This window comes from Odocoileus virginianus, chromosome 34, assembly GCF_023699985.2.
Source record: "Odocoileus virginianus isolate 20LAN1187 ecotype Illinois chromosome 34, Ovbor_1.2, whole genome shotgun sequence".
NCBI classification, from domain to species: Eukaryota; Metazoa; Chordata; class Mammalia; order Artiodactyla; family Cervidae; genus Odocoileus; species Odocoileus virginianus.
In genome coordinates, this window is record NC_069707.1 from 33,404,276 (window position 1) to 33,431,872 (window position 27,597).

The window sequence follows — 27,597 nt, forward strand, 5'->3', positions numbered from 1 at the left end:
TGAATAGATCTGGTTCAACTTTCACTCTGCTACTTACTAGTCCTATATGACCTTCAGCAAGTTACTGAACTTCCCTAACCCTCAGTTGCATCTTCTGTAAAACAAGGATAACAAATCCTTTAACTCACAGGCATTTTGGAGGACTCACAAAATAATGTACAAGAAGTGCTTAACACATAGTCAGACATATAAGTAGGAGCATGATAAATGTCTTCCTTGGGATTTGAGAATTTTTAAGAGCCAATTTATTTCAACATTTCTTTAGCCTAAATTGAAACATAATCATATTATATTTAGCTATATAATCATATATATTTAGCTATGATTATATTTCAATTCAGGCCAAAGAAATGTTGAAATAAATTGGTTCTTAAAAATTCTCAAATCCCAAGGGAGACTACTGTATTCCAGGCACTTTCCTAAGTGTTTTTACCTGTGTTAGATCATTTAATCCTCACAATGTCTATGTGAGGCAGATGCTGTTATTACATTCCCATTCTAGAGACAAACCCCTCTTGGTTACATGTTTACACATAGTAAGTAGCAGCCTAGGAAGTCTGACTGTAGTCTGGTTCATAACCATTTCTCTAAAGGTTGTTTTAAAACCTGAGAAAAACAGGTTACATAAAGAAAATAGATGTCAGTAAACAATTTTACCCTAAAATGTACGTAATTCTTAAGCATTAAGTTACCATTTATCATGCTCCTACTTATATCTTATTCAAGGGCTTCCCTGGTGGCTCAGTAAAGAATCCACCTACAACGCGGGAGACCTGGGTCCGATCCCTGGATCGGGAAGATCCCCTGGAGGAGGCCATGGCCACCCACTTCCGTATGCTTGCCAGGAGAATACCCATGGACAGAGGAGCCTGGCGGGCTCTTGTCTATGGGGGTTGCAAAGAGCAGGACACGACTGAGCGACTAAGCACAAAATCTTAGTGAAGAATATTCTGCAGGCTTTTAATTAAGACAGTGGAATCCACTCAAATGGAAAAATGTTTTCTTTCTGAGTCAGCATCCTTTTTTTCTTCCTCTGTAATTATGTGTCACGCTTTAGATGTCTTACTATCTTACTCAAGCTAGACTCTGTGGTAAATATTAGTGAAACAAACATTAGAAGAGTAAATACATAGCAACCGGATAGCATTTGAATGCAAACAGCTGGATTTCTTCAAGCTTGTTTATTTTTCATTTAAAAACAATCCCTAGCCAGTTATGTTTCAATTAGTCATCAGTCTGTTATAAATAATACTGAAAAAATATGAAACAATTATTCTGTTTCAATTCAGGGATTTCAGCCAGCTCTCTAACTCCAGCATGAATTTGGCTTGGCTCATACCTCAAAACCACTCCATCCTTCTCCTTCCAGAATAGCTTACTCTAGCCTCATTGGGGCTTTGTTAGATCTGTAAATTACCTGTACTTCCAGGAACAAGTTGGGGATACAGTGAATGTTGCAACAGCTGTAAAAAATGTAGTTTCCTAATTTGAATTTTAAAAGGATGTCTCTTTGCATACCCCCAGCACTTTGAAAAAGAAAGTTTCTGGGCTGAGGTCACTAACAGGTAAAAAAATCAAATGGAAATCTTAGAGTAATATGTTAGAGGAACTTTAAAATTAAAGGACCTGAAATCATCTCCAAAATGCCTCCTACAAATGAAGAGAAAATTGTGCTGATTGTGTCCAAACAGGGGGGTCGCCACATTCAAAGGGATTTGAAAAAGACGGCAAATAAAACCAAAGCAAATGAAACTTTCATGCCTACAGTTAACATCTGAATAAAGATATTTAAAAATTAAATTCCTTTTGAGACAATACATGAACAATAGTTTTAACAGCATTTTTCGTAAACACAGCTCAGGATAGGTGAACACAGTTTACTATTTACCCAATGACTACAAATAAAAAATTTTGATGAATAAGGCTGTGTGCATGCTAAGTCACTTCAGTTGTGTCCAACTCTTTGTGACCCTATGGACTGTAGCCAGGCAGGTTCCTCTGTCCACGTGATTCTCCAGGAAAGAATACTGGAATGGGTTTCCATGCCCTCTTCCAAGGGATCTGCTTGAACCCATGTTTCTTGCCTCCTGCATTGGCAGGCGTGTGTTTACCACTAGCGCCACCTGGGAAGCCCTGATTAATACTAACCTATAATTTAGTATTATAAATTATAAATTTATAAATTATAATTACTAATTATATACTAAATTATAATTATCATAAGGAACTAAATTATATACTAATTATAATCATCATAAGGAACATGTTAGTGAAGAAAGGAATATAATGAGTAATAAATATAGTGGATGTTATCAAGATGCCAAGGAAACTCCCCAGTAAAATGAATTCCTCAGTTAATTTATCAATTCTTGTATAAAATGAAAAGCCCTGACCAATAAGGTGAGATTTGGGAAGTAAAGATCACGTCATAAGAAGAGCAGGACTGCATTGCTTTCATGCTGCTGTCATAGAAAAGGAGAACAGATGTCATTTTCTCATGTATATAATAGCATCTCCTGAGTCAAAAATAAATGCTATTCAAGGAGATAAAATAAAATATTGTTCTAACAACTTCCCATGCATCAACAGTAACACAGTCATCTTTTCCTTACACTCTGAATGGGTGTCACAGCAGTTGGCATCTGGATTCCAAGTGTTTTAATAACCCAGGTCCTCCCTAGCACGCCCAAACAACTGCATAGATTTGATGCCGATTCCCAAGAACTGGAATATTTTAAAAGTTTCACAGTTTCTAATCCATATCTGGCAGTGTATCAACTAAAGGGGGTGGGAGGAGAGGCTTTAAAACAGGCAGGGGATGCCCAAGGATTAAAAGGGACTTTCTGAGTCATCAATACCAAGTCCTCCTGACCACAGTACCTTAGGAAGCAAAACAAAGCTTCTGAAGATTTCTAATTAATTTTTGCCATCTTTTAGAACTTCTGGCTCTAATTTTACTCTACTTGATTTTACAGTTTTGCAAAGTAAAGAGATGTATATATGCTTACAGTTTCATATTTTATGTTAGTCTGTATTCCCATCTGTTTCATAAAGCCCTTCTTTTGGGTACAGATGGGCAAATCTGATTCATCCTAACTATGTAAATGAGACTGAAGCTGCAACTCCTGTAACTGCTCCACATAATTCTCAGAGTAGACACACTGGATCTACAACTTGAAAAGCTGTTTTAATGGCCTATATAAGACTGATTTGAATTTTTTCTGTGGCTATGGGTTAGTAATGGGCATTTGCCTTGCAAGTTAATATAAGCATGTGCAGGTACTTTTAAAATGCTTTATTATGTTTCTGTGGTTATCTCTAAGCAGGCTTAAACAACACAAGACCTTAAAACATTATGTGATTTTAAACAGAGGCAGCACCTAATTTAGAAACACAATGACAAGCAGCTACAGAATATATTCACGAGAATATGACTACGTCAGACAGATGCTGATGTTCTTCGTTTGGTAACACATCATGAACTATTACTCCGGAGAAAGGTCTTTATATTCAGTAATGATTCTCAAGGTCTGGGTTACAGATCACTTGCTTCCATCATCTGGGGGTGCCTATTAAAAATGAACTGGGATGCAGCTTACATTTTCTGAGTCAGTATCTCTGGAGATGGTATCTTAAGGGTTGCATTTTAACAAGCATCTGATATCTCTGATGCAAAAAAAAGTTTAAAACTTTGAAAGGTTTTATCCAGATATATAGAAACACATTCTCTTACTCAGCTGCAGACATAGAGAGATGTAAGGTTATTGGTCCCCAGAAACCTCCACAGACTGTCACAGAGCCCACCGGCCTTACCATCTGCTGCCAGGAGGGCAGTGAGGGCAGAGGTGAGCCGCTGATCTCCCAGGGAAAACATCTCACTGAAAGCTCCGGACACAATCCTGACACTCCTTATGCATGTGATGGATGAATGGATAACTGGGAAAGGATTACAATCTCATGTTTCTATCTATACACATACTGGCAACTCATTCATTAGCTGACCACCCATTTGACAAGTCTCTGTAGAGAAAATGGACCCAAACATTGAGCACACCTACAGAAGTACTCAGGGTGGAGCAGAGCTTCCCAGCCAGGATGCCCTGACCCTCGGGTGCAAGTGTTCTGAGATGTTGTTGCCGATGGCCCTGTCAGTAGGCAGGGCCCCTGTCTAGCCACCCAGAGGCAGTCCCAACCATTTTCTCATTGCGTCATGCGCATGTCATTTGTGTGATATGGTTTTCTATGTAGGGAGGGAGGCAAACAACAGTTTGGGAAACACTGCTCTAATTTATAAAAGCACAGGGATGTGTGTGGGGGGCTTCATCTCGTCATTTAATAATCACCTCTTAGATACCCGGGGTGCGGATTGCACAAAGTTGAAAAAGTAAGAAGTTTTGCTGGAATAAAAAAAAAAGGCTACACAGAGGTGGCTAGTGGATGAGCCTTCCAGCCTCACCGAGCCCCGGGTAGCGTACTTGGCACTGCGGGCGTCTCAGAATCAGAGAAGATGTGGCCTCTGCCCTGTGGAGCTCACCACCGAGCCAGCACACAGACTCAGAGGCAGCATTTACAGAGAACCATCTGCAGTTTGGGGATGTGTAACACGAAAGCAGGTAATGAGGAGCCTGACCCAGGGTCTGCAGGAAAGGATGAAGCTTCCCTCGGGAAACGGGAGGTACCCTGAAGCCCAGGAAGTGAGACTCACTAGGACAGGGCAGAGATGGGGGTTCAAGGCAGAGAAAATAGGTTTGAGGACCAAGGCAGCTGAAGCATGAAGTTTAAAAACGACCTGATAGGCAAAAAGCCGCAGAGTTCAGCAGATGCCAGATAACACTGGTTTTGCAGGCTACGTTCAGAATTAGGCCTGTAATTCCAAGAGGAAAGAGATGCCACTGAAAATTTTAAGCAGGGAGATATATTCCCAAGTGAACTTTTAACAAGTAGGCTCCTGGGCTCCAGACTGAAAGATTCTGGCCGGCTGGGCCCCTAATCTGAATATTAGAGATGTCAGGGGATCAGATATGGAGTCAGGCCTGGGAAGCACAGATAAGGAAGAACGGTCGCCCATGGGTCTATTCCAAGCAGGTGGCCTATGAACTGGCCCTTAAATACCTTTTCTGGTATGAAAAAGACATACGTATTCCTCAAAGTGTTCATTTATCTGGCCTATTATCTCTGCTCCTGGATCAAAAGCAATGCCAGCATACTTCATTCTGGTGCCCGGCTGGCACCTGAAGTGGGAGACTAGGCTGGTGCGGCAGACATTGTCAGCATGCCTGGCCCATGTCCCCTGGCCACCCGCTGTGCCCACCTGTCTCACCTGCTCTGCCTTCCCGAGGATGACCCGGGGGCTGGCAGCTCTGCCTGCTGGGGCGTTCGCTCATCCTTCCACCCTGGCAGCCTCGTTCTGTGACCGAAGGGAACTCTGGGTGTTTGCTTTTTTTTTGTTTTTTTCCACTTTATTTTTTTAATTGAAGGATAATTGCTTTACGAGTGTTTAAAATAGCTGAGCATGTTCATCCCTAGGGCGGGAAAACCTGAGATGTGTGTTTTACAGTCTCCCAGAGAGGCTCAGCAGGACTGCGTTCCTGCCGTCCGCAGCGGTGGCTGGAGTGACAGTGAAGCTTTTACCAGCTGTCTTCCCTTCGTGGCCTCACCTCCTTACTCCCCCACTGGCGCTTTCCTCACCTCTGAAATAAACCACCTGCAATCAAATCTTTGTCTCAAGGTCTGCTTCTGGGGGTGCTAGCTGTCTCTTGCTGTGCCAAATGCCTCTAAAAAAAAAAAACAGTCTGGTGGGCCAGTGTTTTGCAAATTATTATGAAGGACACAAATAAAATGTGTTAAAACCTGACTTGGTAACAATTATGAGTAATGATTCTGGGAAAAGAGGAGAGAATATTATCTGCTATCAGGAGAACCACCTTGTTTGAGTGCTCTATTCGAAGTTTAACCTAGGTATACATATATATTTAAAAAATGTGCCGGCCTTACTTTGCTTCTCTGGAATAAAAGAAACAAATAAGCAAACTATTCCTCTTGCAACAAAACTAATAAAAACTAACATTTATTGAGGACTCATTGTTTTCATAGCTTTGTATACATCACCATTCTTAAGACCAGGTAAAAGAATCAGTGATCAGAAACCTTCATGTTTGCTATACACACTACTATGTACAAAACAAATAACTAATAAGGATCTACTGTATAATTCGGGGAACTCTGCTCAGCACTTTGTAATGGCCGATATGGGAAAAGAATTTAAAAAAGAGTGGACGAATGTATAACTGATTCACTTTGCTGTCCATCTGAAACTAACACAGCATTTTAAATCAACTATACTCTAATAAAAATCTTTTAAAATTAAATTTTTAAAAAATATTAAATATGTTCATACAGATTCACTTACAGCAAAGAAGCCAGCTAACTTCAACTCTGTTAATTCTACTTTAAAGCAACCATTCTCAAGCCAGAAGATTAGACTTCTTTATTAACAACCTTTCATTTGTCAACATTTTCCTTTCTTCGGTGAGGGAACGGAGCCCAGGTATCCAGCCCAGAGCCCAGAAAGTTAGTGAAAAGCCTGTAAGGCCAAACTGCCAGCACTGCAGAGTATCCTTTAAAAATTTTACACCATACCTTGGCTTTTGAAATCAAAACTTTAGGGATCCTTACCTCCCTGTGAGTCAATGAGCTCTGTGGCTATAATCACTACTATGTGAATTCATACTTCGTTTGTCTTAAAGTAAATTTCCTCAAGTGATTATGCCCTCATTACAGGGTTCTGAGTTAGGTGAATCAGTTTAGGTTACATTAGTCATGGTTTTAAGGGTTAAGAATAAATCATCCCTGTTATCTCTAATTAAAGAGGTTACAACTCTCCTTCATCCATAGGGCAAAACTGCTTTTCTATGAGGATACGGATACTTTAAATGCCATTGCTTCAACAACACTGCCGTGAACTAAGAATCAGACTTATTAATTCAAATGTTCATTTGGTACATTCGTGAGAATAGAAGCTACCAAATATTAAAATAATCAAAGAACTACATTGCCTTAGATTTTAAAAACTCTCCATGAAGGAAAAGTCCCCAAACGTAAATGTGAAGGATCATCTTTCTATTACTCTGCTCTCTTCTTGTAGGATCCTCAGTCAATGCAAGGACAGAGGCCATCTACTTAAAGACCCGCCAAACAAAACTTGGTTCTTTACTAAATAATCCACAAAGGTTAAAGCGTTCCAACTTAACTCTACAAGGGAAATGAAAACCAAAGGACTGAGCATACTGTACAACGAATACCCTAATAATTAAATGAAACGACGTAGATACAAGCACGTGGCATATAATGAGCACTAAAAAGAAAGTCCATTCTTCACAGGGTATCTACCATCTTCTTTACAGAGGATGATCTTATATAAATATGGATCAGCTCATTGGGAAATATGAATTAGCAGGAAAAAAAATGACTGAGATTTCCAAACTTCTAATATAAAGCAAGTTCAGCTAAAAGATGAACAAGAGAAGTCTTGCCTGATGTGCATATACTTGTATAAAAAATTTGCCTAAATTTTTTTAAGTCCAAGTATTGACCCCCACCATTATTTCACATAAAGTCAGGGGCATTTTCAACAATGTACTAGAAGACATCACCATAGAACATAAAACACCTAAGGAAAAAAATGTCTTTCAACCATAGTACCTCTGAATAACACTAATATTACCACCTTAATTACCTGGTTTCAGGAGACGAAGAGATTTCATTTGTGTCTGCCCTTTTACTTCTTGGAAATGATGGACTAGCTGGAGGCATTTCACCACTTAAACGATCTGGGAAAATCCGGTCTTTATTCAAATTGATTTCTGAATAGGGACAGTTGGCAGCACTAAAACGTTACAAATCAAGAAAAGAAAGAAGATTCCTATTAGACCATAATTACTTCTTCCAATTAAGATGATGAACTACAAAATGTAAAATGCAAAAATTTAACTGAATATATATTTACATAAACACACAGCATAAAATATTTTACCTTTAAAACATAATTAAAGTATATTCTGATAGAAAATATGTCTTTGCCCTAAATTTTTAAATACAATCTCCTGCAATCTCTGGAAGTGAGTAATGGTCAACAAAGGATTCCCTCTTGTGTGGTCCAAGGGCAGGGCCTGTGTATAACTCTGGGAAAAATCAGCCCAAGAGAGAAATGCATAACACGGGAGGGTTGGTGACAGAGGTGGGATAGAGAGAAGATGATGGGAGACAGGGCAGACCTGCTTCCTAAAGTGACCTCCAGGCCCTGGGCCATCACTGTTTAATTTCCCTTGTAAACAGCTGCTGCCCTCTAAAGGAAGGAGGTTCCCCCATTTCCTGTCTGCAGGCCCACATGCATTCCTGATTGCCCAGAAAAAAACATCATCCTGTAGGGAATCCTGTTCCTGATATGAAAAAGGACAAGAAGGCAACTTGGATAATGACCCATCTAGCTCCCTTCCCTTCCACTGGCGACCACTGGGTTGGTCTCTCAGACTCCACCTGGGGATCACTCCCGTCACCCAAGCAAAGGGAATCTGGGTCATTAAGTGTTCACTCAGTACGCGGTCAGCACACCCCTGTGCCTGGGCCTCAACCTTCTGACTCCAGGACAACCGGCAGCTTCTGTATCTTCATACAGAACCAACCGCTCCAACTAACTCCCTACCTCGGCCCGAGGTTTTTAGAAAACCTCCTGAAATCTGGAAATGATGTGGAGTCAGGTAAATTATATTAGTGTCCTGCATATTCTTTTCCTCAGATTAGGTAATATTTGGGGGAAATTTTTAAACACTGCCTTTCTGCCCTCCACCAAGAGAATCTGACACATCCTCCTGGGAGGAGAGAAGAGTGTACAAAGGCTCCCAAAGTAATTCTGGTAATGGTCTACAAAATTTATCACGGATAACTTGTAAGCAAAAGGACATCTTTATTATCTTTACTTACATGTTATTTTATACTGCTATGTCTTATAATAAACATGGTTAAAACCAAACTCATCTTTAATGAACTCCCTTCCCCTGAAAACAAAAAAAGCTGAAAAACACAACTATCTCTTCTTGCTTTTGATTTTTTCTTTCTGATAAAGGAAATACACTAACCAACTCTCAGATCACAGACAAGTCTGAGTTTATTCTTTCTTCCTCATATTGTCTATGTACCCTATTGCAAATTATCTACTTGGTGGCTCAGATGGTCAAGGATTTGCCTGCCATGCAGGAGACCTGGGTTCAATCCCTGGGTTGGGAAGATCCCTGGAGAAGTAAATGGCTGCCCATGCCAGTATTCTTGCTTGGAGAATCTCATGGACAGAGGAGCCTGATGGGCTTCAGTCCATGGGTCGAAAGAATTGAACACAATTGAGTGACTATCACTCGGGGGAAAAAGTGGCAGGAAAAAAATACAAATATAAATTTTTTTGATTATTTCTTTTGAGACATAATATGTTGCTCTTCCTAGAATATCACAACCATCAAATGTTTGACTCACTGTTAAACACCTGGCTTTACAATTACTTTATGACTGTCTGTATGTTCATTTTGAAATTCATCAGATATGAAGAAAGAAAAGAAAATGAGGGTGCTGATTTTAACCCCACTCTAACACATGGAAGATTCCCAGATTTTTAGATGGACTGGGTCCCCACCTACACACTACAGTGAATAGTTGTAGTTTAGAAGGTTTATAAGCCCCCCAAGGGCAGCCCCTTCCTGTTTGTTGATTAAGTGAAGGAACAGGATGCCTCTCTAGACCACCATATGTAAACGTGGGTAGCTCAGAGAGGCAAGACTGCAGAATGAGACTTGGCACCTAAATATCCCCTTTACCTCGGTTGCTAGGGCCAGAGGGAAATTTCAAACTCTCATTTCGAAGCAGGGAAACAATCACAGCCTTCCGAGCAAAGATATACTACTGGGCCAGGATGATCAACCAACACAATCTTGTGCTGATCAGCTATACATATTGTGCTAAGCCTTCTCTTCTTCTGAACCCTGAGAAAAATCAAATGGGTTTAAACATCCCCAGTTCTCACAACTACTCTGGGACAGAAAGGGAAGCCAGCTGGTTCCCATGGTGGGAGGTGATTTAAAAAAAACAAGAAAGGCACAGCATGCAAATGAAGTGTGCACAGAGGGATGGGCAACGCCCCAGATGGAAACCAAGAACCTGGCTCTAAATGTGTTCCGCAGCTCTGTCCACAAGGAGCAAACACAACGTGGAAGACTTTGTTTTACAAGACACTTGTAAAATGAAGAGAATGACAACAAACATTACACAGATGTAGTGTGTTACCCAGGGTACGTTGCTTTACTTGCATGTCATCTAACTCCCACAAACCTGGAAAATCATTCCTATTCTCATGCTTATTTTATAGATGCAGAGACTGAGGCTTTAAAAAAGGGACCTTGCTTAGTATCATCCCATTAGCGTATGAACTCCAGCTGTCTCCTACAGGAGCAAAAAGTACCTTGCAATACTGAATTATTTCTTTATCCCTAATCCATGGCAATTAAACCTGAGAGTACCACCTCTCAGCAAGATGATGCTGCCATATAGCTATGACCTGTGTGTGAATGCTCAGTCATGCCAACTCTTTGCGACTCCACGGACTGCAGCCCCCCAGGCTCCTCTGTCCATGGGATTTCCCAGGCAAGAATACTGGAATGGGTTGCCATTTCCTCCTCCAGGGGATCCTCCAGACCCGGGGATCGAACCTGCATCTCTTGCAACAGCAGGCAGATTCTTTACTACTGCGCCACCAAGGAAGCTCAGAAAGGTTAAATATGAACTGAGGCAGTACTTAACCTTTCTGGGCCAATTTCCTCATTTTTAAGTTTATAAAATTCATATGCAGTTTTAATGACTTTATAAACGCAGAAGTGCTGATCAAACTTCTCTGGGAAAAGTGGGTTTCACTGGGCTTATAATCATTTTCATTTTTCTCATCTATTAAGTTTCTAATAACAAAACAGAAGTAAGGCTGGGCCCATGGCACAACAGGTGTGCTTAGAAATGGTCATTGGCACATGCAATTATACATGTACACATAACTCTGCTGTTACACAGCTCCCCAGACATCAGGGGAACAGACTCACACAGGATTGCACAGCTCTTTACTATGGGGACTTTATTAGGGTGCACCCTGTTCTGTTAGCAAATCATTCCATACCTGCTATATACATATATATAAATTCTTGGCCCACTGGCCCCTGTAAGGAGGCAGGTTTTCCTTGGAAAGACTGTCCAGTGTATTAGGAAAGGCGGAAAAACGGCCTTGTTCACTGCCTCCCACTGCCACTTTTACAACCTTTTTAGTTGTAAATACATTTATTTAAACAACTGGACAATGTCTTCCATTTCCTAAGTGCTCACATGCTCATTCTCACTCTGTCAAGACAGGAATCTATAAAATACAAGTTCTATCCAGCTACTGTGGTTTGCATGAGACTCTAGCGGTTAAGAGTAGGGGCTTTAGTGCCTTAAGAGCCTAGGCTGAATCCTGGGTCTGCCACTCCCTGATCTTGGGTACTTTTCTCAAGCATTCTAAATCTCTGTTCCCACTTCTGTGAAACAGAGATTAGAGCAGTGCCAGCTTTATAAAGCTGCTGAGAGAATGAGATAACAGATCTAAGTCCTAAAACAGAGCCTGGCACCTAGGAAGTCACACACAAAAAAAGCCAGCCTAGGATTATTATTTTAAAAGGAGAAGAGGAACACTTCACCCCTACTGGGTAAAAGGCCATCAGCAAAAATAAACAACAGCATTAGAAACTCCGTAACACGCCTTGCTTACGGAGGCATCACTGCTTCCCTCAGGAAAAGGTGATGATTCTGAGCGCTACTCATTCATGCGTCTCCAAATCCCTGTTTATACCATGCTGGCCTCCTTAGAAGTGAGGCCTTCTCCTCTGTACAGCCCATCACCTAGCCCAGTATCTGCACACAGCAGGCACTCAATAAATGTTTGTTCCATGAGTGGACTGAATCTTGAATTAAAATGATGACTGTGGTTTGCAGGTGTTTTTAATTTTTAAAAACAGAGTTATTTTTAAAAACTCTCCATGGACTTTATAAATATCCTTTAGAGGTTGTAGGAGGTACTCTCTCTCTTTTTTTCTTTTCCTGTTTAATTTTACTGAGATAAGATCTTACATAGGGAAGATTTACTTCACTTCTGAAGACATCAGATATGCAAAATATTCCATTTTATATAACTTTAGTTCTCCTTTAATCTCTTGTCATTATGACCTCTCAGTAAGCCAAATGAGGGAGTCAGGGAAGGGATACATCATGACACAGCCAATACTAATACTGCCTTGCTAGAGACAGAGCTGTCATCTGACTGCTGAGCATCTCTAGAAATGGGAACACCATATCCACATCCAACTCGCTCACTGATCATTTATATCTTCACATTTAAAAAGTGCACATGCTTAAATTTCATTGTTGAGAACACATTTCTATTTCTAACACTTCTTAGATCAAATTCAACTATTGTAATTTTTGGAGATGCTAACAACACATCCTAGTCAAAACATAGGCCTGTGCTTACATGTTCATAAAATTGATAATTCTTGCCAAAAGAGCAACTTTCTTTGTCATCTAAGCAAAGAATGCATGTTTTGATTTATGCAGTTTCTCACATTAATCCGAAGAGAATTTTCTCATTACATTTTCCTAAACACAGCATTCTTGGCAAGGACAAAAATAAGCGCCAGTCCCGTCAAAGAACATTCGTGATGCAGCGGTTCTTCCACAAGTCTAGTAAGGAAATGGCAAACACACGGTGGCTACTAAGGGTTAATGTTCCTCCAGATAAAGAGCATTAAGCTCTACGAAGAGAACAGCATGTTCAGGAAGACCAAGAAAAACCAGCAGAGTGGGCTGAGAAAACGGGAAGCCACAACACAGGCAGGAGTCGACACTGTCCGCCGGTCCTCTGGACTGCATTCCTGCCCCAAACTATGCGCAGATCTGCCAGCCACGTCTGATAGGTGACAAGGAAATGAACACTTCTGTATCAATGCATGTCGTGTAAGCCGTGATGCCTACTTCCTCCTTCATTCCCCAAACAATACGTCATTCTCCACTATGGCTTCAATTATACGGAAAGATTTTTTTTTTTTAAACCACATTTCTCCATAACATCTTATATGATTCTCCTCATAATTTTTCCCTTCACTTAGCAAATAGAACACTGCATCTTGGAAAAAACGCTGCAGAGGTGATCACTGAAACTTTGTGCAATGGGGGTGGACCACCTCTGAGGTCCACAACTCATCTGGGGAAAGGTGGTCTTAATGAGTGGCTGGTGCCATCAAGCAGTGGACAGACTCCTGGCACAGACCTTGCCGTGACAGCCAAGCCTCTCTGCTCAGACCTTCAGCACTGCTAAAGAGATTACAGACATTGCTATAATATAGGTGGATTTTCTTCCTGAAGACCAGAAAGAAAAGTTCTTTGTAAATTTTTTATTGTACCACACAACATAATGTCCGTATTCACCCATTTTTAAGATTTCTTTGATCTTTTCCTTCATAATTTGAGCAAACTGCCTTTGGTTCAGTGAACGCCTTAGGGTTGCAAAGCAGAAAGGTACACATGTCAAAGTTTCAATATTAGTTATCACTTTGTATCTCATATTTCAATTAAATTGAGTTTTTATCGTTTCATTAGTCCCTGAGTTCTTTGAAGGCTAGATCTGTGACTTATTCGGAAAGCCACGCCTGATTCTCAGACAGGGGAGTGGTCAGGGGCACAGTTAGACTAGGTGCTATTCCTGGCTCCCTCCTCACCCACCATCAATCAGGCAGGTTAGAGAGACCCCTAGTGTCAGGGAGGCTTCACCAAAAAAATGAAGAAAATCATAGTCCAGTATTATAGGGTCACCAGAAGGTTATCCAATACATGCTACTAGGGAAAAAAACCTGCTGCTCAAAAATATTTACTGAATGAAAGAATTTACAGACATATAAAGAAGTCTGGCATACTAATGAGTTATTTGGGTTTATATACCATAGTCACTCCTTATCTGTGGTTTTGCTTTCTATGATTTCACTTATCAGAGGTCAATCTAAGTATGAAAATGCTAAATGAAAAATTCCAGAAATAAACAATAAATTTTAAACTGTGCACCTTCCTGAGCAGCATGATGAAATCTCACGGTGTCCCACTCTGGCCCTGTGAGGAGAAAATCACCCCTCAGTCCAGTGCATCCAGCCCGTTAGTGACCTAGCAGCCTCCTTTGTTATCAGATCCACCGGCAAGGTATCACAGTGCTTGTGTTAAGTCATCCTTGATGTACCAATAATAGCCCCAAAGCACAACAGCAGTGATGCTGGCACTTCAGGTACACCAAAGAGAATCCATAAAGTGCTTCCTTTGGTGAACAGGTGACAACTCTCAACTTCATGGGGAAAGAAACAATCTCTACAGTAAAAATGAATCTTCTGTCAAATTGTGAGGAAAAAGAAATTTGTCCTAGTACTCCTACCGTACCTCAAACTGCAAAAGTGAGGACCACAGTGTGTAACAGATGCATAGTTAAAATGGAAAAGGCATTCAATGGGTACAGTACGACTTTAGAGAGACAACGTTCACATAACTTGTATTACAGTACATTATTTATAACTGTTCTACTTTAATATTATTGTTGCCAATCTCTTACTGTACTTGATTTATAAGTCAAACTTTATCATAGGTATGCATGAATAGGAAAAAACATAATACATATAGGGTTCAGTACTATGCCAGGTTTCAGGCATCCACTGGGGATCTTGGAACATGCCCACACAGGGATGGGGAGGGTAATGCCTGAAAGTAATCCAGGTGCCTTCACTGGCCAATACTGAATCACTCCTAGGATACAGTATTTTTATCTCCCCTTAATCATACTGCTTTTGGCTTGGAGTCATACAAGCCACGAAAAGGATTTTTAAATGGATATTTGCAAATGGAATCATGATCCTGTCTACATGCAGATTTTTACTCTGGAACACACTGAATCCCATAAAACAAGCTTGGCAGTAGTGTTGCAAAAGGCTTTGAGGTTACAGAAATTTAAGGAAGAAGAAAACTATATGAAGATAAAACAGCCATGTCAACTTTACAGTTCCTATTAATTCTTAGAGAAACAGGCAGGGCAATCTTCAGATGTTTTAAGGACCAAGATTCACAACCTGTATAAACTAGATAAACAAGGAATCATTTTTCTTACTGGGCAATCCAATTAACATGCAGTTAGAACACTTTACACTGACAAATTATTATTTTAATATATATCAGAATAGGTGATGCCTCTTTTCTCTAAAAATCCCAGTTAAAATCACAGAAATTCTTGCTATTCCAGCAGTATTTGAATATGTCTACAAATAACTCAAATCACCCAAGTAACACACCAAATTTCAAATGTATAATTTTGCTTGTAAGAGAAAAATATTGAAAACCACTTAACTTTGACCAATGTATTCTGAAATGTGTCTATTTATATTTGTGCTTTTTGTGATCTTTGCTGCTAATCTACAATAATCTCACCTCTCACTATTCAAACTGTTGAGTCACCCAATCAGAATATTTTACCAAACAAATACTTTGAACAAGTTCCGCCCTCTTCTCACTATTAATGGTCACCCCCCAAATGACTTTAAGATGTAAAGTATCCATAAAACTAGTCAGGTTGCCAAGAAGCTACTGTAAATCTATTTTAAATCACAAATGCATTCTCTCCCAGGAATATTTAACTACACATACACTCTTCATTTTTACATGGTCACCATGACAACCACAGTTCCTATGGATCTGAATGCAGAATTGGTTCATATCTACCAAGTGTGCGTGGAAACCATTACCGCCCACCTAACAAGGGACAGGCACCTCTGTCCGACCACAGGAGGACTCTCCAAGTGAGCGGGAGCACCAAATACCTGTGAGGGCCCAGGTGTCTCGCTCTCTTAAAGTGGCCAATCCCTCTGCATCCTGGGGTCGTGCAGCCTCCGTGCTCCGAGGCTTCCATCAGTTCTAAGGGGCCTATTACAAAAAGCCAAAGAGAAAAGCAAAAAGTTAAGGCTGTGACAGGCAAATGCCTTGGAGCAGAATGAGAAAAACAACAACAACAACAATTTTTCAATCAATACTTACATACAGAAAAGGAAGGCCCTACAAAATTAAAACTGTTTAAAGGCTCTACTTCTGAAGGTTTTACCTAGCACTTTGTTCACACTGTCTTTAATAGTGAAACGGTAAACTTTGATCCAACCCTCTTTCAAAATGTCACAAATTCCAGAGATACCTAAATCTGAAATAATGAGATGATTCTAAACAGCTTGATCAAGTAAATAACATAATTAACATATGCACACTCGCACGCTGTGAAAACTTCAAACAACACACCAGGATACAGAATAACAGCTATAGATCCCCTTTAAGTGACTCTCTTTACATTTCATACCCTCCTTAGTCCTGACTAACCATGTTAACATGACCTTCCTAGATGTTCTAAGTGGTCCCAAATGTACCTACATTTGCATATGTACATGTATCAAATCTTTGGTTTACTTTGGCCATATAAATTAGGGACAACATGGGTATATACTATTCTGAAGCAGTCTTCTTTGGTCTTTAGCTTCAACTGAACAGTAATATTTTTATGATTTGCACAGTAGTTGTACTATAAGTGCACCAAAATTTATTTAAGCAATATTTGTTCCCAAGGTTTATTATTTTAAACATACTGTGACCAATATCATGCAGTGCATTCTGGTGGCCTTTTGAAGTTTCTAGGTGACATCCAGGAATGAAGCCACTAGTTGGGGAGGGCATGCTAACTTTTTAAGAAAGCCCACAATAATGTATTGTATTGCCACATTTTTCTTTTTACAATGTATTTACTTTCCTCCACAATTGAAATCCAATATGTTAAGCTCAAGGCTTCCCCGGTGGCTTAGCGGTAAAGAATCCGCCTGCAATGCAGGAGCTGAAGGAGACATGGGTTCAGTCCCTGGGTGGGGAATATTCCCTAGAGGAGGGCATGGCAACCCACTCTAGTATTCTTGCCTGGAGGATCCCATGGACAGAGGAGCCTGGTGGGCTACAGTCCATGGGGTCGCACAGAGTCAGACATGACTGAAGTGACAGCACACACATGTTAAATTCTTGGCATATCTTTTTCAAAAAATTGAATTTAACTAAAATTTTTATTGAGGTGATGGTAGATTCACATGCAATTGTAAGTAAACACAGAGGGAGATCCCTTGTATACTTTGCCCAGTTTCTCCTGATGGTACTCCTTTGCAAAACTGTTGTATCAAGTCACTATTAGGACATCAACATTGATACATTAAAATTTTGATAGTCTGACAAATTGTCTACCAAAATTTAGTACTAGTTTTAAAAGATGATGAAGACTGTTAAATAAAAGTCTAGGCACACACTACTTTTGCAAATATTAAATTTTTTCTTTTATGTACTTTTGACTAAAAGTTAATTAAAAGGTTAACTAAAAATACAGTAAGAGGAAAAACAACTACATAGAGAAAAAATGTACAGTAGAGAAGTAGAATGAGATGGAAAAGAGAATATTAAGCACACTATGCAATAGTGGAAACATTTAAGTAATCCTGATGTATCTTACTCAAAGGAGGTTGAAGAGGATGCCCAGTTTTTGAACACCAACCAACAGGGTGAATGTCAGGAGAATCTGCATCTATCCAGTAATCATAGCAACTATTCCAGCCATCAAAGTGAACCTGGATAACAAAAAGAGATCAACAGTTTAATTCAGGTCACAAAAATCCTTACAGTAAAAACTCTGCCAATGGTAACCATCTTCATTCTAACTTATAAATAGTACACTGAATATACATATAAATTAAACACAATAGATGTCAGATGGATAAAAACTCAAATAATGAAAACTGAACAATAAAAGTTCTAGAAGAAAGCATGAATTAATGTATTTATCTTAAGAGTTCAGTAGCCTTCATAAGTAAGATGCCAAACTCAAAAGCCATAAATGAAAGATGTATCAACTCAACTACATCAAAGTTCAAGTCTTCACAATGGCAAATACTACTGCTAGCAAGATGAAAAACCCAAAAGAAACCTGAAAAACATATTTGTTAACATGTGACAATGTACTTTGTTCTTCAATTCATAAAAAAATCATGTATCAGTATAAAAAGATGAAAAACCTAACAGAAAAGGTGGAAAAGTAACAAGCAGGTCATTAACAGAAAAATAAAAATAAATGGTAAACATACAAAAAGACAACTTCACTTATAACTAAAAAGCTACAAATTAAAAATCACAAGATGCAATTCTTTTCCTTTCGATCTGCCAGAATGTTCCATTTTGGTGACTCCTAGAGCTAGTGAACACGAGATTAATGGACCCTCTCATAGACCACTGACAGGAGTCTTGACTGGTGAGATATTTCTGGAGAGGTATTTGGCAACAATGATTAACAGTTAAACATATCATCTTTGACTTGATAATCTAAATAACTCAATTCATTGTTGTGCCAGAAAAAAACCAGAATGCCTACCATCCATGAGACTGGTTATATAACTTATGGTATATTTATGTAATGAAGAAGTACAGAGTTAATAAAGCATGTATATATGGGTTCAAAATAATGCCCTTTGCAATGAATCTGCTTTCTCAAGCTTAGAAATCAATTAATCCTAGAATTAAATCCCACAGAACTCCACATCTGGAGAAAATCATGGATAAAATTTTAAAATGGAGAAAAAAATCACAGTCAGTCAGGAAGAGTAACCAGCTTAAGATTCATGGATCCAAAATAAACTTGTTCAGTCCACATACATTGCATGTAAAAGCAACACTTAAAGCTGTTTAACTTGAAACAACCCTTTTCCTTCCTCTGATCAAAAGTAATGTTCAAATAACACTGAAAATTAAGAACATCAGCTTATGCTGTCAATGCTGCTGCTGCTGAGTCGCTTCAGTCGTGTCCGACTCTGTGCGACCCCACAGACGGCAGCCCACCAGGCTCCGCCGTCCCTGGGATTCTCCAGGCAAGAACACTGGAGTGGATTGCCATTTCCCTCTCCAGTGCATGAAAGTGAAAAGTGAAAGTCAAGTTGCTCAGTTGTGCCTGACTCTTAGCGACCCCATGGACCGCAGCCCACCAGGCTCCCCCGTCCCTGGGATTCTCCGGGCAAGAACACTGGAGTGGGCTGCCATTGCCTTCTCCATATGCTGTCAATACTACCAATAAATAAGAAGTTATACATAATCCATAGCACTAAAGTAAGTTTTAAGCATTCTAATTCTCAACTAATCATCAAGTGATAGTGCTCCATTTTACTAGATACATGAAAAACTCTTGTTTTCTGAAATTTCTATTCCCAAATTGCATGTCTTCTACACTGCAAACAATATTCATGTAACTCATGTGACATTTGTTAAATCTTACAAAATTTAGCTATCTTCCTATAGCAAACAAACTCAATCCTAATAAGTAAATGGTTCTCCAACCTGGATACACACTAGAATTACTTGTGATAATTGAAAATAAGAAGAAAAAAAAACTGGCTGAGCCCAACAATAAGGTTCTGAACTTAGACGTATAACTTGGTATAACTTATAGGTGTAACTTCTGTGTACCTAACATGTCATTTACTTAACTTCTAAGTAATTCTACTGTGTACTGAGAATTTCCAATGATATTGAAAAGGACACTATTGTACTGCAATATAGACTCCAAAAATCTTGGTATCATCATAAATAAAAGGGTTCTTTTAATAATTTCCTCTCAAATACCTTTAAGAATATGTTGAAGATAATATATCTAATGATACCATAAACCCCTTCCTAGTTTTCATTAAAACTGATATCCCAGTTTGGCAATGAAAAGTCATCTATCAAAGATGACAGATACATTGCCAATATATGACAATATGCAACAAAAAGAAGACAATACTTTAGTTGCTGTGAATAAGCTGAAACTCTTCTACAAACTAGGCTGGCTAAAACTGATATCTCAGTTTGGGAATGAAAAGTCACCTACCAAAGATGACAGATATATTGACAATATATGACAGTATGCAACAAAAAGAAGATAAAATTTTAGTTACTATAAATAAGCTGAATCTCTTCTACAAACTAGGCTGGCTGGCAACTGGGAGAATTTTAGCAGTTTAAGGTTAAATTTCAGAGTTAAAATTTAATTTAAATATTATGAACACAAGAGCAATACAATTATCTGATAAGGAGCAAATACACTTAAAAACTGCTATCTAATCACTTATATGTGGAATCTAAAACATCATACAAGTGAATGTACATGCAAAACAGAAAGATTCACAGATACAGAGAGCAAACTAGTGGTTATCAAAGGGGAGAGACAGAGGAGAAAGAACCAATTAGTGGTGCGGGATTAACAGATAAGAACTACTGTGTATAAAACAGATCAGCAACAAGGATATACTGCACAGCAAAGGGAATTATAGCCATTATGTTGTAATAACTTTTAATAGAGTATAACCTGCAAAGATACTGAATCACACTGTAGATCTGAAACTAATAAACTATTATAGGTCAAGTAAACTTTAACTAAAAACTGCTGTCAGAAATATGTGTGCGTTAGTTGCTCATTGTGTCTGACTCTTGAGACCCTGTGGGCTGTAGCCTGCCAGGCTCCTCTGTCCATGGGATTCTCCAGGCAAGAATACTGGCATGGGTTGCCATTCCCTTCTCCAAGAAAACATACTACTAGATATCAAAGCATAGTACAGATATTTCTATCCGGCAAACACTGGAGTTAGGCCATTGCTTACATTTTGCTGGTCAATTGTACCATTTAAAAATAATATTACATCATCCATAACAAAGTAATTTTAAGCATTTAATCCTATAACATCAAGTGATTCTCATTTTACAAATACATAGAAAAACTCATTGTTTGAAATTTTCTATCCCCAATTGCATGTTTCTACACTAAAACATATCATTTTAACCAGGACTTTGTTAATCTTACAAAATGAGCTATCTTCCTATAGCAAACAAACAACAAAAGAAAGGTACACCTGTACACACTAGATTATTGTGATAATTGGAAAGAAGAAAAAAAAAGCTGCCCGAAAGAAGGGTGCTGAACTAGATGTATAATGGGGTAACTTATAGGTGTAACTCTGTGTAGCCTAACATGTCATTATAACTAAGAATATGTCTGAGATTTCAAATCGAAAAGGCACTATTGTACTGCAATATAGACTCCAAAACTGGTATCATCGTGAAATAAGGCTCATTTAAATATTTCCTCTCAAATACTTAGAATATGTGAAGATAATATATCTAATGATAAACCCTAAAACCTCGTTCATAAAATGATACCAGTTTGGCAATGAAAACATCCTCCCTCAAACTGACAATATATTGCCATATATGACAATATGCAAAAAAAGAAGATAATAACTTTAGTACAGTGAATACTGAAACCTTATAACTATGCTTCTAAAACTATTCATTTGGAATAAAATCATAACCAAAGATGACAGATATTTGAAATAAACTAAGCAACAAAAGAAGATAAAATTTACTTACAAAGAATGAACACTTCAATTTCCATTTTCTATGATTGCATTTCTAGGAACTGGGAAAAATTTTACATGTTTGGTTAATTTCATTAAAATGTAATTTAAATATATATAAAACAAAGAGAAAAACAATTCACGAAAGAGCAAATACTTAAAAACTGCTATCTAATCACTTTAGTGAATCTAAACCTCATACAGTGAATGTACATGCAAAACATGAATTCACAATCAAGTAGCAACTATGGTTATCGAATCAGTGGACGAGTGGAAAGAACAATTATGGTGGGATTTACAGATGAGGAAGACTGGTGGTTAAACGTCACAACAGAGATTTATTTTGTCACAGCAATGAATATAGCCATTGAGGTAACAGTTTTCAATAGAGTTCCTCAAAATACTTTCACCTGTAGTATCAAACTAAAAACATAATATAGTCCAAGTAAACAACTAAAACTGCGGTCAGAATATGGCGTTAGTTGCTCATGTGATCTAGCCATGAGACCCTGGGGTAGCGCCAGGCTCCTACTGCAATAGAATTCTCAGGCAAGAATTTTTGCATTAGTCCAGGTACCAATCCAAGGACCTTGTTCAGTCTCAGCGTGTAGTAACCCAGAAGATCCAAATGAGTTTTAAAGAAGGCGAAACATTAAGTGTAAGAGGAGCAGAAAATGTCGATCAGGACTGCTCAAGTCTGAATGGCTTTGATCCAAGAATGGCAGACACCCTCATATGAAAGTATGTTATCACAAAACATCAAAATATTAGGGACAAAGATACTGAGAATTTCTAGAAGAAAGTCGAGAGAAGAACCAAAGCTTGGAGTCCAAATACTCCAAAAAACGCGACTAATAAAAAAAAGTGATACCTGAAATGAAGTATTATCATTAACAGAATTACATAGACATTCCACATAATAGCTTGAAATTAAAAGTCGTCTAATAGGAGAACTCTATTTAAAACTAGAAAGTAGAAAACTACACAAGATAAGAATCACTATTTCCCTATTGCATAAGTTCTAATTTAGGACTCACAGAAGCGCTGAAGTTTTCACAAGACGTTATTAAAAAAGAAAGAAAGGAAAACAACCAGACAGAATATTGACTTTTCTAAAATGATGCTGTGTCAAGCTGTGAACATCTAATAAACAAGGATGCGACTTTTGCATGACACCTAGCAAGTCAGTTTTTTCTGAAATTCCATCTGGGCTTCTCCTGTGATGAATAATTTTTGCATAGTGAGTTAACAGTTTTACACGTAAAGAAATTGTCAAAAGCAGAATTCTTTTTTTTTATTTAACCAATTGTAAGAAAACCATAAATTTCATGACTCAAAAGTTCCTCTAGAATCTTTGATTTAGGCTCTTATCCAATGCTAAAAAAAAATCCCAATCCCACAATTCAGGTGCATATGAATGATTCGAGCCAATACCCAACAATATTTTATCCTAAAAATCTTAAGCTTTAAACTCAAAGTACTGTGTATATTTGATTAGTCAAGACTGATCAAACTTTTTTACATAAAATTATGAAGCATTGATGCAAAAGTCAAAAACATGAAGTGTCTAAAAGGAAAACCAAGGTGAACACCCAAAGAAAGAACAACAAATTCATCAAAATAAATAAATACCTCAAATATTCAGATACATGCGACTCATGAATCGAAGCACCAAGGCCTAGAAATTATAAGGACTACAACACATGATCTTTTCAAAGAAACATTAGCCAAAAATGCAACATCTAATAATGGAAAGTATAATAACTACAACCAGATGGCTACTATATCCAAACTCAAGAACCATAGGCCATGAAAAATTTACGGGCAGAAGGAAAGGTGATGGCTAACAGGTGTTCTAAAAGTGTTGCTGTGAAAATCAAGCATGAAAATTATGCAAAGGATGCAGAACAATTAATGCAAGACACCTAAAGGCCAAGATAGAGGAATTATGATTTTCTCTCTGATATCACTGTGATACTAGATATGCAGACTGAGTTTAACATGATTTTATCCACTTCAAAGCAAAATTGCAAAGCAGCTCTTTTCTGTATGAGGCCAAGTTAGAGGGTAAGATAAAAATCCATAAAATTTCATGACTCTAAACATTACTTATGTATAATCCTGAATTTATGGCTTTTCTTCATGTAACAATTTTTCTCTCAAAAATTTTGGTGTTCTTTTCTGATGTATTTGAATCCATACCCATCAATTAATTTTATCATTAAAAATCCTATAAATTTATACACAAAAGGATCTATTAAAAACATTGCTTATAATACTGTCACTCTTTTAAAATACAAATTATAAAGCACATTGAATAGTCACACAAGTCCAAGAAACCCAGAGAGTCCTAAACAGGATAAACCCAAGGTGAAACACCCCAAGACACATACTAATCAAATTAACAAAGATCAAACATAAAGAACAAATATTAAAAGCAGCAAGGGAGAAACAACATATAACACACAAGGGGATTCCTATAAGGATAACAGCTGATCTTTCAATAGAAACTCTTCAGGCCAGAAGGGAATGGCAGGACATACTTAAAGTAATGAAAAGAGAATAACCTACAACCCAGATTACTGTACCCAGCAAGGATCTCATTCAGATATGAAGGAGAATGCAAAGGCTTTACAGACAAGCAAAAGCTGAGAGAATTCAGCACCACCAAACCAGCTCTTCAACAAATGCTAAAGGATCTTCTCTAGACAGGAAACACAGAAAGGGTGTATAAACTCAAACCCAAAACAAAGCAAATGGCAACGGGACCATACCTATCAATAATTACCTTAAATGTAAATGGGTTGAATGCCCCAACCAAAAGACAGACTGGCTGAATGGATACACAAGCAAGACCCCTATATATGCTGTCTACAAGAGACCCACCTCAAAACAAGGGACACATACAAACTGAAAGTGAAGGGCTGGAAAAAAATATCTCATGCAAACAGAGACCAAAAGAAAAGCAGGAGTCACAATACTCATATCAGATAAAACAGACTTTAAAATAAAGGCTGTGAAAAGAGACAAAGAAGGACACTACATAATGATCAAAGGATCAATCCAAGAAGAAGATATAACAATTATAAATATATATGCACACAACATAGGAGCACCGTAATATGTAAGACAAATGCTAACGAGTATGAAAGGGGAAATTAATAGTAACACAATAATAGTGGGAGACTTTAATACCCCAGTCACAACTATGGATAGATCAACTAAACAGAAAATTAACAAGGAAACACAAACTTTAAATGACACAATGGACCAGCTAGACCTAGTTGACATCTATAGAATGTTTCACCCCAAAACAATCAACTTCACCTTTTTCTCAAGTGCACATGGAACCTTCTCCAGAATAGATCACATCTTGGGCCATAAATCTAGCCTTGGTAAATTCATAAAAACTGAAATCATTCCAGTCATCTTTTCTGACCACAGTGCAGTAAGATTAGATCTCAATTACAGGAAAAAAAAATATTAAAAATTCCAACATACGGAGGTCTAATAACATGCTTCTGAATAACCAACAAATCATAGAAGAAATCAAAAAAGAAATCAAAATATGTATAGAAATGAATGAAAATGAAAACACAACAACTCAAAACCTATGGGACACTGTAAAAGCAGTGCTAAGGGGAAGGTTCATAACATTACAGGCTTACCTCAAGAAACAAGAGAAAAGTCAAATAAATAACCTAACTCTACACCTAAAGCAACTAGAGAAGGAAGAAATGAAGAACCCCAGGGTTAGTAGAAGGAAAGAAATATTAAACATTAGGGCAGAAATAAATGCAAAAGAAACTAAAGAGACCGTAGCAAAAATCAACAAAGCTAAAACCTGGTTTTTTTGAAAGGGTAAACAAAATTGACAAACCGTTAGCCAGACTCATCAAGAAACAAAGGGAGAAGAACCAAATTAACAAAATTAGAAATGAAAATGGAGAGATCACAACAGACAACACTGAAATACAAAGGATCATAAGAGACTACTACCAGCAGCTCTATGTCCATAAAATGGACAACTTGGAAGAAATGGACAAATTCTTAGAAAAGTATAACTTTCCAAAACTGAACCAGGAAGAAATAGAAGATCTTAACAGACCCATCACAAGCATGGAAATCGAAACTGTAATCAGAAATCTTCCAGCAAACAAAGCCCAGGACCAGATGGCTTCATAGCTGAATTCTACCAAAAATTTAGAGAAGAGCTAACACCTATCTTACTCAAACTCTTCCAGAAAATTGCAAAACAAGGTAAACTTCCAAACTCATTTTATGAGGCCATCATCACCCTAATACCAAAACCAGACAAAGATGCCACAAAAAAAGAAAACTACAGGCCAATATCACTGATGAACATAGATGCAAAAATCCTTAACAAAATTCTAGCAAACAGAATCCAACAACATATTAAAAAGATCATACATCATGACCAACTGGGCTTTATCCCAGGAATGCAAGGATTCTTTAATATCCACAAATCAATGTAATACACCACATTAACAAATTGAAAGATAAAAACCATATGATTATCTCAATAGATGCAGAAAAAGCCTTTGACAAAATTCAACATCCATTTATGATAAAAACTCTCCAGAAAGCAGGAATAGAAGGAACATACCTCAACATAATAAAAGCTATATATGACAAACCCACAGCAAACATTATCCTCAACGGTGAAAGATTGAAAGCATTTCCTCTAAACTCAGGAACAAGACAAGGGTGCCCACTCTCACCACTACTATTCAACATAGTTTTGGAAGTGTTGGCTACAGCAATTAGAGCAGAAAAAGAAATAAAAGGAATCCAGATAGGAAAAGAAGAAGTAAAACTCTCGCTGTTTGCAGATGACATGATCCTATACATAGAAAACCCTAAAGACTCTACCAGAAAATTACTAGAGCTAATCAATGAATACTAGTCACAGGATATAAAATTAACACACAGAAATCCCTCGCATTCCTATACACTAACAATGAGAAAACAGAAAGAGAAATTAAGGAAACAATACCATTCACCATTGCAACAAAAAGAATAAAATACTTAGGAGTATATCTACCTAAAGAAACAAAAGATCTATACATAGAAAACTATAAAACACTGATGAAAGAAATCAAAGAGGACACAAACAGATGGAGAAATATACCGTGTTCATGGATTGGAAGAATCAATATTGTGAAAATGAGTATACTACCCAAAGCAATCTATAGATTCAGTGTAATCCCTATCAAGCTACCAATGGTATTCTTCACAGAACGAGAACAAATAATTTCACAGTTTGTATGGAAATACAAAACACCTCGAATAGCCAAAGTAATCTTGAGAAAGAAGAGTGGAACTGGAGGAATCAACCTGCCTGACTTCAGACTATACTACAAAGCCCCAGTCATCAAGACAGTATGTACTGGCACAAAGACAGAAATATAGATCAATGGAACAGAATAGAAAGCCCAGCGATAAATCCACAAACCTATGGACACCTTATCTTTGACAAAGGAGGCAAGGATATACAATGACAACCTCTTTAACAAGTGGTGCTGGGAAAACTGGTCAACCACTTGTAAAAGAATGAAACTAGAACACTTTCTAACACCATACACGAAAATAAACTCAAAATGGATTAAAGATCTAAATGTAAGACCAGAAACTATAAAACTCCTAGAGGAGAACATACGCAATACACTCTCCGACATAAATCACAACAAGATCCTCTATGACCCACCTTTCAGAATATTGGAAATAAAAGCAAAAATAAACAAATGGGACCTAATGAAACTTAAAAGCTTTTTCACAACAAAGGAAACTATAAGAAAAGTGAAAAGACAGCCCTCAGAATGGGAGAAAATAACAGCAAATGAAGAAACAGACAAAGGATTAAGCTCAAAAATATACAAGCAACTCCTGCAGCTGAATTCCAGAAAAATAAATGACCCAATCAAAAAATGGGCCAAAGATCTAAACAGACATTTCTCCAAGGAAGACATACAGATGGCTAAGAAACACATGA

The 27,597-nt window shown here is 38.0% G+C and overlaps 1 protein-coding gene across 1 annotated transcript in view; it reads right to left on the reverse strand.

Annotated features, from left to right (window-relative positions):
- The window catches only part of L3MBTL3 (L3MBTL histone methyl-lysine binding protein 3), a 106,436-nt gene that overhangs the window by 22,765 nt on the left and 56,074 nt on the right, over positions 1-27,597 (reverse strand). The window contains exons 16-18 of the mRNA XM_070461600.1: positions 17,663-17,791; positions 15,957-16,059; positions 7,736-7,885 (exon numbers count right to left, since the gene is read on the reverse strand). Coding sequence (XP_070317701.1) covers positions 7,736-7,885; positions 15,957-16,059; positions 17,663-17,791 — 382 coding nt within the window. The remainder of the gene's footprint in view (positions 1-7,735; positions 7,886-15,956; positions 16,060-17,662; positions 17,792-27,597) is intronic.